The 12,797-nt window shown below is 44.0% G+C and overlaps 1 protein-coding gene across 1 annotated transcript in view; it reads left to right on the forward strand.

Moving 5' to 3' along the window:
- The window catches only part of exoc4 (exocyst complex component 4), a 112,248-nt gene extending 99,941 nt beyond the window's left edge, over positions 1-12,307 (forward strand). The window contains exon 20 of the mRNA XM_034578378.1: positions 9,553-12,307. Coding sequence (XP_034434269.1) covers positions 9,553-9,790 — 238 coding nt within the window. The 3' untranslated portion in view covers positions 9,791-12,307. The remainder of the gene's footprint in view (positions 1-9,552) is intronic.
- Positions 12,308-12,797: the final 490 nt, after the last annotated feature.

A 12,797-nucleotide genomic window follows, 5' to 3' on the forward strand; every position in this document is an offset into this window, starting at 1 on the left:
GAGCAGCCAAAGCATTTCAGCCTCCCCACCAATAATGCCTCAGTAAAGAAGATGTAAAGTACCTACAGCTTAAAATCTGGAGCGCAAATACAAATAATGTGTCTTGTGTTTTAAAGAATATACGAAAAAAATAACATCTGGTTGACGACGTGAATCATTTAGCGGCTGAATCCTTAACATTTCATAGATTTTGAAAGATAGACTACAGCTTATTTTCATGTTGCATCGATACAAGCTGTGCATATTTAGCCGTTTGTTGTGCAGACATGGAGAAGGCTCACATTGGCTGACCAGCAGTGGGGGAGAGACCGAAAGCAGAATTTTCCTCATCAGTATTTTATGACCACCTCTGGAGAAACAAGTGTGAAATGAAGACAGGAAGTGGGGGCAGCAGGAGGCAGAGTGTGGAGACAGGCAACAGATGCTTGTCTGTGCATCTGTGCACTTTTATGTTCTTATCTCTCTGTGTGTGTGTGTGTGTGTGTGTGTGTGTGTGTGTGTGTGTGTGTGTGTGTGTGTGTGTGTGTGTGTGTGTGTGTGTGTGTGTGTGTGTGTGTGTGTGTGTGTGTGTGTGTGTGTGTGTGCTCGTACTGGTCCTTCAATCTTTATGAGGACCAGTTAAGAGTTGTAGACAATTTTCACGAGGACACTTTGCTCAGGCTTAACTCATTTAAATGGAATAGTTAGGATTGACTTTAGGTAGGGAAAGGGGCTAGGGAATAATTTATCGAGGAGTGTCGCCGCAACTACGTGTGTGTGTGTGTGTGTGTGTGTGTGTGTGTGTGTGTGTGTGTGTGTGTGTGTGTGTGTGTGTGTGTGTGTGTGTGTGTGTGTGTGTGTGTGTGTGTCGGCTGTTTTTCTGTATCTGAGTGCTTGCATGGAAAAGAGAGACCAGCAGAGACCTGGACAAGGGCGCACCATTGATCTGAGTTAAAACTAAAGAGAGGCCCAGTAACCAGCACTGCAGAACTCATGAAGACACACACACACACACTCTCACACTCACACACTCTCTCTCAATCACCACTTTCACAGACTGCGACGAAGCATGGTGAAACAGTGCCATCTTGTGGTGAAATCCATTTTTGTTTAAGTTTAACTGAAAAGCTGCAATATGTGAGAGGTGCTCAAATGTGTGTGTGTGTGTGTGTGAGAGAGAGAGCATGTGCTTTTCTATAGCAAAGTATGTCAGTCTCTCTTCTCTCGGTCATGCATTTGGCAGTGAGGCTCAGTGAGAGGGTCAGGGTCAAACACACACACATGGACACCTAAACACTGGCACACAGACCATCTGCTCAGAAACGGTTCAGGGGCTCACTTCTATTCTGCAGGCCTGTGTGTCACCACAATGTTACCGCAATGTCACATTTGTGTGTACCAGTGTGTGTCTGTACGTGTGTATCACTCCACTGATCCCTTCCTCTCTAGTTCTGTCTGTTCATTTTGACTTTTCCGCAGATACGAGATAAACAGATGAGGCTGTTTGTGAGTGTTTTACCTTGAAATGTCCAGAAGCCACAATCGTCCTCACGCTAACAAAACAGCAAAATTGTCAAAAAAGTGTTGCCTGGCAACTGTCCATTCCAGCCTATGGAGATATTTGGGACTTAATTCGTTGGCAACTGATTTAGAAACCTAGTAAGTAAAATAGAGATCTAACATAATTAACAAACATAATATATTTTAAGTTTAAGCAAATGTTTAAATCACAGCTTGGTCATCGACCTTGAAGCCTAAAGTCAAGACAACACCTTTTTAGTTTTTCTTTCTTTTACCCATCATAAAGTTCCGCTCTGCACGTGTCTTGATTTTCTGTTAATCAAATTATAGTGTCAACCACAGACTGTACATAAGAAATGGTTGACTCGTCATTTGAAGCTAGAATCTGTTCTGTAGCGATCGAGGGGTGGAGCCACGGCAGCAAGGTCCTTTCAATACAAACACTCGACCAATCAAAAATCAGTCAATCATGACGTCTCACCCTGTTTTATAGCATCAAGTAACTGATTAAAACCATGAACATATTGAATAAACATCAGTGAGGTAAGAACTACCTAAAAGGACAGAAAACATCTGTAGGAGCATCTAGTTTCAGATCAAGTAAGCTTAGATTCTGCCTTGATGTCATGAAGCTGACAACTTAAACCACCCCTAAATGGTTTCCAAAGTATAAGCAAACTTGTGTGTAACTGCATTCGAACACACAACCAGCTGGATTCATGTTTTTTACTGCAGCGCACCAGTGAACAAAGCCTCTGAAGGAACTTCACTCTCCATGAATCCCCTACAGCAAAAGTAAACCTAAAGTAAATATGTACCCGTTTGTCCAAATGCCTCCGATGTCTGGTGCCGCAGCATTTCCCAGACACGCTCTGAACACACACACACACAGTAACACAAGCACACAGGCGGTGGAGCTCTGAGCTGCCCGGTGACCCGTGTAGGCAGGTTGCGGCGCTGTCATAACATCCCCTGCAAAACTTGCAAGCCCCTTAACCCATCACACCCACCTGTCTGCCACTGGAAATCACTGCAGTCTGCTTGTGTGACTTGTCAAAGGTGCTAGTGTGTATTGTCCCCGGGTGTGCGACACCAGCCTCTGCAAGATGCGGTGTGTGTGTGCGCACTGGCGAATAAACTGTCCTTGGTTTGTGTGTGTGTGTGTGTGTGTATGTGTGTATGTGTGTGTGTGTGTGTGTGTGTGTGTGTGTGTGTGTGTGTGTGTGTGTGTGTGTGTGTGTGTGTGTGTGTGTGTGTGTGTGTGTGTGTGTGTGTGTGTGTGTGTGTGTGTGTGGAGGTGACAGGCTGGTGTGTCTACAGAGAATGTGGTAATAAGTACAGTTGACGGCCGTGTCAGGAGGTAGTGGGTGTCAACAGATAAAACTGTTTGTATTTAGGCCTGACTTCAATACGCTGTCACTTCGCCCGGCTTGTGTCTCCCTCGCTGTCACCTTGTGTCTCTCTCTTTAGCTCTCTCTCTCTTCCTCCTCTCTCTGTCCCTCTCTCCTCATGTTTTCTCTCCTCTGCTACATCCAATCACCTGCACCGCCTCGACTGAACTGCTATTCCCTCGCCTCTCTTCTTCTTACCGCCCCTCCCCTGCTCCTGTTTTCTGTCGTGTGTGTGTGTGTATGATGCGGTATGATGAGACTTGTCTCTGCTGATGAAGCCGGTTTGTGTGTTTGTGTGTTTGTGTGCTTGTGTGCGCGCGCCCTCGCAGCTTGATGACGCTGGTCTTTGCTGATGAAGCCAGTCAGAGTGTGTGTGTGTGTGTGTATGTGTGTGTGTGTGCTTGTTGTGCGTGGCGCAGCGTGATGGGACCGGTCTTTGCTGATGAAGCTTCAGTCTCAGAGTCTCTGCAGACCTTCCCTCATTACCAGAGGAGAGACAAATGCACTGCCCTGTAGGGAGAGACACAGAAGGAAGGAGGGGAGGGAGAGAGACTAAGCTGGTTAATGTACAAAGCAGAATTTATATGTGAGAACAAAAATATATTCACAAAAACATTCCTAGGTCAAGGCTGCAGGATTTATTTCAAATGCATCAAAACAAATATAATTAACATCTTAACCATCCCATGTAAATTCCTGTTGAATAGTGCGAAGACTTTTCTGATCGCAGCCTCTCAACAATGAAACAGTGCTTTGCAACTTACCGCAGGTTCTGTTCAGTCAGACGTCTGCATGCAGGTCAATATCTCAGTGGGTGTAGTCACCAGCCCGGCTGACTGAGTCACCGCTGTGAGTCGATTCCTCTCTCCCTCTTGTGCTCCTCTCTCAGAATCATTTTCACCGACAATTAGCATATTTTGGAGTCTCTCTCTTTCAGTTCGTCGCCCGTAGAGACATTATTTCTGAGGGTTTTCTCCCTGAAGTCAGGAGACGCCATCAAATCATTTTAAGTTGTAACCTCCTGCACATACATTTTTTTATTTTTAGGGCTGACTAACTCTGACAGACTCGATAAAGACAGACTTGACTATACATGCTAGCTCAGCATTATAGCAGAGTAGCAATAGTGTAATTACAAGAACAAGATGTCATGTTATGTCCAGTTTAGTAGAGAACTCTCGGCGATGTTTTCTTTAATGATACTTCCACTTTGACACTGCACATTACAGGTACAGGGAAAAGAGATCGCTCAAATCACTTTTTACTCACGTTGACTAAGTCTTCAAGCACCTGTATCATCAGTTAAAATGAGGGATAACAGAAAGGGTAAGAACCATAGACTGTTTATAAAGCATCACATTTTTAGCATCAAATAACTAATTAAAACCAAACTTACTGGACATATATCCATGTGATAAGAACGACCTAAAATGACTGTTTTGTTTGGTCCATGTCCCACCCACTAACATGGAGAAGGTGTGGTTTAAGGCTCATACTGCAGCCAGCCACCAGGGGGGCAATCAAGACGCTTTGGCTTCACTTTGCATTGGAGCTGTCATGTCGTCCATCTTTGCATACCGTCTATGGATAGAAACAACAACTTCCCTGCAGCACCCCCACCAGGCTCTCATCAATGACCTCACGTGCACGCTCTTTGTTTGCAGTCAAAGTTTCGCAGACTGATTGCTTGTTTTTTCAAAAAGCTCGTTTTTTTTTCTGCTGCGAACAAAAAGGACAACAGGCCAAAGAGGAAAAGATGCGTTTTCAAATCTTTCCGGCTCAGGGTTGATACAAATTAGGCTGAGACAAAAAAAAGGGGGAGAAAAGAAGACAAGTTTCCTTGTTGTTGTTGTCAGTAACATCGATATTTGTGCAGCAACGAGCCGCGGTTCCAGTTGATTTTCTCCCATCCCCTCTCCCCCTCCTCCTCCTCCTCCTCCTTCCTCACCTCATCTCTCCCCCACTAACTAATGTGTTGTTGCAAACGTGCTGACAGAGGCAGCCTGTAATGGCCTTAATATTGTACACAGTGGAAATGAGGGGAAATTAATTGTGCTGATTCTTGTCTTTCTCTCCTTCTTTTCTTCTCTCTTTGCGTCTTCATCTTTCTCTTAATGCCCCCCCCTTCTCCTCCATGTTTCCCTCTGTCCCTCACACCACTGACATACATGTCTGTGTCCGATGCTGCGTCCACGCATCATAAATTTACTTAATTTTCTTTGTATATGAGGAAATGGGAGGGGGGGGCAGCTAATTAAAATTTAATAGAAAGCGCACAGTGGAGGCATGCTGACACGCACAAACAGACACACACACACAAATACACACACAAGCTGATTACTGAAGCAGTGCTTTCATAGATGGAACTTCTGGAAGAGGCAGGTGGAGATTGGTAAAATGTGTGTGTGTTTGTGTGTGTGTTTGTGTGTTTGTGTGAGACACCGACAGAGGCTAAATGGAGAAAAGACTTAAAAGAAGGAGCAATCAAAACAACAATTCACTTAAGTATTGTCTAAAAAAATAATACTGTGTCTCTAACAGATAAGAAGAAGTGTGTGTGTGTGTGTGTGTGTGTGTGTGTGTGTGTGTGTGTGTGTGTGTGTTTGTGTTTGTGTGCGTGTGTGTGTGTCACTGGGGGTTCTTACTTGATGGTGGAGTTCGGAGAGATTTTAATCTTATTAACAGCCTCACCCTGTTTGGCAAATGGCTTTCCAACTGCTTGTGTAATGAACTGTTTGAAAGTGTTTTCAGCGCACACTAACATACATCACTCACACACCCACACACACACCCACACACACACACACACACACACACACACACACACACACACACACACACACACACACACACACACACACCTTACACTTTCTCTTTCTGAACCAGCTTCCTCCCGTTTGAACTGAAGGCTAGACTTCCAGCTGTCCTCACGATGCAGTCACACAGACACACACACACACAACACACAACACACACACACACACACACCACACACACACACAAACACACACTAATAACCAGCTGACAGCCCAGCAGCATCGTCTTCCCGTGGACGCAGCTTCTCTGTTTAGATATCGGATGCTATATTGAAAGCACAACAAATTGCCCAGTGGATTTACTACACTGTCATCAGTTGTAAATGAACAAGAGTTGATCTGCTTTTAACAAATCCTGCGTGGGACTTTTCCCAAATGCATCGCTGCCAAGTGAATTATAGCTGCTATTATACTGTAGTTAAGCCATGTTTTATAGCACTGATGAGGTATTTTTAATTTTCTCCTGCTGGCTGCCACATCAACAGATGGGTTCCAAAGCTTCCCAGTTTTGCTATTTTATCAGACAAATCGTGTTTTTTTGGGGGGGACTGGTGAAAAGTGTACAAACAGCACTTAGTTTCTGTTGGAGCGATAATTTCAGTTTGCAGCAGAGCAGATGTGTTTGTTATTCATTTAAAACTTAGCAGCGTTGAAACGGGGAACCGAGCCTAAAAAAAGTCATCGGTTAGTCAAACCACACAAAGTCAACAACAAGAACTGAGACACTGGCAACTGTTTTTATTTTAACATCATTATTTATAACACAAACTGTACATAAAGATGGACGATGCATCATTTGTAGCCAGCGTCTGTGCAGTAAGGATCATGGGATGTCAGTCTCAGTTGTCAATCATGAAATTCCCCCCGTTTTTATAGCTTCAAATAAATAATACAAACCAAACTTATTTAAAAAATACCTTTTTAAACTTGAGTGCAAACCCAGGCCTGAGAAAACACAAACCGAGCTCGACCTGAACCCGAAAGGAAATCATGTGTAAATGTGAAAAAAAAACCGACCTAAAATGACCAAACATATTTGACGTGTACTTTGACCTTTTAGTTTGGTCCATGTCCTGTCAACTAACATGGAGGCGCCAGGGTTTATGACCTCAACTGCTGCCAGCCATGTGTCATGTCGTCCATCTTTATAAACAGTCTATGATTTATACACAGTAGCTGCAGCCGGGCCAAGTTAACACTGGAGAGTCAAAAGCACCATGAACAGGTCCCCAGTCTCTATCACACCAAGACAAACACCCTCTCGAACAAGCAATTTGAACTCTCCAATTGACCTAACCTCCACATTTATAGCTGTAAATACAAAGAATAAAAAAACCTGAATTCCAAACACAAGAACCTTATAAACACATATGACCACACAGAGGTTTGCCATCACTATGCCTCTTTAGAAAGTCAGAGGGTTAAATAGTCGGGTACAATTTAGTTTCTTGCTCTTGTTCAGAATCAAGTCTCCTTCCTCTGAGCTGTTTGCTGCAGAGAGCCGGTGTATTTGAAAGAGAGGAGCCTCGTCTGTTCACAGCTCCGTCCCTCAACGAAAGAAATGAGCGTTTTTTTTGTGGGTTATACTCATTTTTCTCATTAGATCATAAAGTATAACGAGGCGATTTTCCTCAAGCGTGCAGTCAATCACCAGGTCTGGGGGAATGCAGCGGTAATGCCCGTGTAACCGAGGTAAATCCGGCGCACTCCATCACGCACTCTAAACGTACAAATGCACGTTCAAAGCCGCTCGCATTCCGACATTTATCAGCCAGTGAGACAAACACAAGCAAATTCATGGCACATTTCATCATGAGATAAAAACACAAAAGTGGGAGCCATCTTTCTTTTCTTCCTCGCCTTTCCTCTGCCCCCCCCCCACACTCTCAGTAAACGAATGTGACCCTCATCAATATTGACAAGCTTTTTCATGAAATGAGCTCAGGGACGGAAAAATGAACAAGACCTTGGAGAGAAATTGAGAGCAGCGGGGAGAGTGAGACAGAATGCAAATGCTCTGATGACCAAGGGCATTACTTGTCAGGGCGAAGGCAAAAAAAAAAAAAGAAAGATATACACCGCTATTCGTCACTCATAGCTTTAGTCATCGCTCTCGTTTTTTTTCTCGCTCTCTGCCGCTCTATCTCCATCTCATTCATTCTACCCCTTCATTACTCTTTCCAGGTCTTTCTTCCCCTCCTGTTGGATTTTCCCACAATGACAGCACATAAAACACCTTGGAACAGAGGCTCCCTGAGTGCTCGTTAACGCCTCGTTAGCATTGGAAATGATCATCTCAAGAAGGGAATGGGTCTTGGGTGGCTGCTGGAGCTAAACAAATGAGATCAAAATATCTTTTTTTTTCCTCACCAACGTGTCATCTTCTCTTTTCTTTTTTTTCTTCCCACTGTGCAACATCGTAGAGATTTGGATCCATTTTACCTCTAATTTCCTCTGAGCTTAACCCTCTTTCTGCAGATTCTTTAGTGGACGTGGGTTACAAACGAGTCATTTTCTCTGCTGTCACACGGCGGAGAGATGTGAAAACAGGTGGAACTTCTATTTCTATCTCAGTCAACACCTCCAAGGCCTTTCCTCAGCCTCAGTGCTACAGAGATCTCTCCTGGCTGAGCTGCTGTGCCCACAGAGTAGCAGGAGGCGCCGCTGTGGACTGACAGTAGTCACTTTATTGACTATCACATTAAAGACACATGAATGAAAACCAATGGCTGTACAGGACAACAGATCAAATATATGTGCATCCATAATATTCCGTTCCACATGGATTCACATATTAAAGAAAGCTCTGGCAGCTGAGACTGTTTATGTCAACAAAATAACCAGAGACCAATCAATATGGATTTTTGTTTAACCACAAACTTTATGATAAATAACTATAAATAAAAAGAAAACTCAATAACAACAATATAGAACTTGAAATATAAAATAAAAATGTTCTTAACATGAAATGCAAACAATTACTGTAGAATAAAAGTATTAAATATAAACATCAACATGGAACGGTTCGTCACTTGTTCTTTTGGTGTCATCCAGACATAAAAACATGTTTACAGTTGAATATTATAGTACAATATGTAGTACACATCACCTGCTGTCCACTCCTTACTTCTTACTGTATTTACACTGACTGTGTGGGACTAAAACATTTAGTGTATCATCAGAACACGGGATTTGCCCCATAGCCGGGGGCAGATACTGGTGAAATGTGTTCTAGTGCCTGCCTGCGTTTTTCTGTTCCTTTGTGTATTTCAGAGCATTGCACACATTACCACACACATGCACACAGACACACGCACACCTGCACTCTCCAAGGTATTTGACCTGTTTTGCCCCCGAGCAAAGAATAATGGTCTGTCCTGCATCCCAACACTCTCCTGCACTACTCTGCCACCTTCAGCCTCTCCTCCTCTATTATGCACAGGAATGTGTAAATTGTGTCCGTTGTGACAAGTTACCTTTTCTTCTAAAAATCCATATTTATGGCCAAATATTGTGTTCTCCGCGTTGAGTTGGTGCTAATGAGTTTTACAGCCGATGCTCACATACACAGGAGGTACATCTCTATGTATTCTGGGGGAAAAAAGCATTTTAGTTTACAAAAATCTGATGTTTTAGTCAGGAAGGAAATGTGTGTAACGAATGTACTTGATCTTTAGTTTATCCTTTTTGATTCAGCACAGGAATCGTGTAAAACGAAGGAATATAAAGCGCTATTCAGCTTTTTATCCTTTCTATTGCAAATGCTTTTCTTTTCCCCTTTCCTCTCTCCACTCATAACCTCTTGTCATTCTCTCTCTCTTCCTCCTCCCTCTTCCTCCTTGCAGGCAGTACTATGAGATGCTGTACAACGCCGCCGACGAGCTGCTGAACCTGGTGGTGGACCAGGGCGTCCGCTACACGGAGCTGGAGTACATCAACGCCCTGTCCTTGCTCCACCGCAGCCAGACGGGCGTCGGGGACCTGAGCACCCAAAACACCCGGCTGCAGCGGCTGAAGGAGATCATCTGTGAACAGGCGGCCATCAAACAGGCCACCAAGGACAAGAAGATCACCACAGTGTAGTGAGGAGAGCAGGTCGGGGCTCAGAGGGGCGAAGCCTGAGAGGGAAGAACTGTACATTTTTCAAATAACCTGTGCTTTACATGTTTTTTTTTCTTTGCTCAACTCCTTCTGATCTGGAGTTTCACACATGAACAACGCAGCAGTAGATTCTCCACTCAGATCTCCGCAGCGTTCAGGGCAGGGGGGGGGGGGGGGCGCAGCAACAACCACACCGACTTCGGCCCTCATCACCAAAATCTCTCCCAACATCATCGTTGGTGTCTTCTACATGTGTGGCACCGCTTCTTCATCCTGTGATATTCGTTTTCGCCCACTCGCTCTCTGGATATTCTGCCGTGTCCTCACATTGGCGAGACTCCGGAGAAAGTCCGGAGCCTCTGACTCGGACGTTTGCGTCCTCACATTCATCCCCTTCAGAGAATGTCAGGAGAATATCCAGGGTTCATGTCTGAAAGCAGCTTTAAGGTGATGAGACACATCGTAGTCGGGGGGCTGACACATATACTTTTTTCCCAAACTCTGCAGATTATAATATATACTATATATGCAGCAGTGTCTCCCTCTAATTGGGAAGTGAGCTGACAACCAACTACAGACTTTCCAAGTCCAGCTCCTTGTATATCTATATCATAAGGTAACCTATATCGTCACGACTCCTAACAGTCCCCCCCCCGCTCGCCGCGACAATGACTGCGGCTCCAGAATGAAAAGGCGATTGTCTTGGACACTCACCCCAAACTTAGGCCCGCTATCTCATCTCATTTTCCTATTAGATCTAAACTGCTGCTCTCAATTACACCTCTATGTCTCCTCTCCTGGCAGCCCCATGGGCCCACTGATTCTGTCTGCAATAACAGATGCCAGATTAGGCTGTCTGAATGAGGCCACATCTTCCGCCTGCTTGCCAATTTGGGTCGGTCCCCGAAGAATTCCCGTAGCGGAGAATGGTGTCGTATCTACGGCTGTTATAAAAATCTGTCTTTTGTTTTTCGTACAGTTTGTGCAGTTCTGCGGCTGCAGTGTGAAAAGTTCTTCGCCGATTGAGAGACTCGGTAACTTAAGATATTTGTTTTGCTAATTTCATGCCCAAGAAATAATATTTCATGTCCAGCACACCGCAGTTTCATGATTTACACATTTCTACATTAATCAATGAGTTTTCATTTTCATCCTTTATACATTTCTCCTTTTTTCATTTCTCGTACATTTTCATCAGCCGTACTGGCTCTATAAACCAAAACAAAGCCATTCTGACTCTTTATTTTGTCATCGCCACCAGCTGGGCTTTACCCTTTTAAAGTGAACTAAACACATAAACTCCAGAGACGATCACACATCATTCCCCTCCCAGCAAAAAAACCCCCTCCCTGTTCTTACTTCATTAACTTGAGAGAGAAGTACTTAACGAGAGCAGGAGAGGGAACTGGGAGTGTTGTCAATACAGCGCGGGCCCAGCGCTGGTCTCCCTGAAGCCCACGGAGCAATCCATCATAATGACACATCGGCCGGGATCGATGGGAAAACAACGGTGAAGCTGCGGAGGGGTTCGCCCACACCACTCCGACACACGTACACACTGTGTGAAATCTAAAATCTGCTTGCTCGGCTGTTCACTTCACAGCTACTTTTGTAATGTTATACATGAGGAACTTTAATACAATGTTAACTAAGTGTGTCGCGTCACCGCTAGCGCACACACAGAAGTCCAGAAGGCTTCTGTATTGGGGAGACTGACTGTATATAAAGATGGATGACGCTTCTCCACTTCCTTCCTGTTGTGCAAAACTGAAGTAAAATAATGTTCTTCATACAGGTGGCGCCATTTTGTGCTTGGGATGTTGTTAGGAGAGGCAGTTTGAACAGTAATGAGGAGCAGTGGTATCGAGGGGCCTGCAGATTCATGCACTCGACCAATCACGAGTCAGTCTCAGCTGTCAATCATGATGTTTAACTTAAAACCAACCTTAGCAGAAACATGAACTCTTCTACTATCTAAAATGTATTTCATGTGTACTTTGACTTTTTTATTTTGGGCCATGTCCCATCTGCTAACATGGATAATTTGGGGTTTATGTCCTTGACTGTAGCCAGCCACCAGGGAGCGATCCAAATTATTCGGCTTCACTTTTTAAGGAGCTGTCATATCATCCATCTGTATACACAGTCTATGTTTAACTCTACGTACAATGAGTGAAAACCACTCCTGCTGTCCAAGCTTCTTTTTTTTAAATTAATGAGTGAAATATGTCAAATGTAATAAAGGTTCCATTTAATTGTTTTTCTTTTCAGCGCACCTTTAGTTTGCACATCGGCTCTTTGTGTAATTCAAATAAGAATGTGTTAAATTCTTGACATTTATTTTTTCTGTCAGTCTTGAACAAGTCTAAACATCTGTCTTGTTCGTCTGTTGTCATCCTTCAAATACTCTGAAAAGTTTGTCTACTCTAAATCAAGCACGTGTGATTTTCCTGTGCATACACTGAGAAATAAACCATCCAATCCCTGTCACGTCTTGTGTATCTTGCAGAGTTTCTCTTTTTCTTGTGTGTGTGTGTGGCATATTTTCCACTGGGTGAGGTGCATCTGACAAAAGCTCACAGCTACACACACTAACCCTCTCCCGCCTGTGACAGCACCATCCTTCACTGTGTTCGTCGCGGCAAAGATGTTGCCTTCATACATCATGCGAGTCAGGCCGATCCAAAACCAACACTTTACCCGACAGGCGTGGTGATGTGTGTTGTGACACGGTGCGAGAGCATGAAGTGTTACGGTGCAGCAAAGTGGAATGAGAAAAACAAACACGTACGAACATACCACCTGATCGCCTGTGTTGTTACGGGCGTCACTCCTGCACATACCTGCACACTGGTGATATTTGCAAACCACAGATGTGTTATTAAAGTCAGAGTGTAAACAAGTGTAAACAAAGAATAACCCCCCCCCCATTGAAATTCTGTCACTACTTCTATATGGACTCCCTAACCTCATTCAGGATGAGGCATTA

The sequence above is a fragment of the Hippoglossus hippoglossus genome, chromosome 23 (genome assembly GCF_009819705.1).
Source record: "Hippoglossus hippoglossus isolate fHipHip1 chromosome 23, fHipHip1.pri, whole genome shotgun sequence".
NCBI lineage: Eukaryota > Metazoa > Chordata > Actinopteri > Pleuronectiformes > Pleuronectidae > Hippoglossus > Hippoglossus hippoglossus.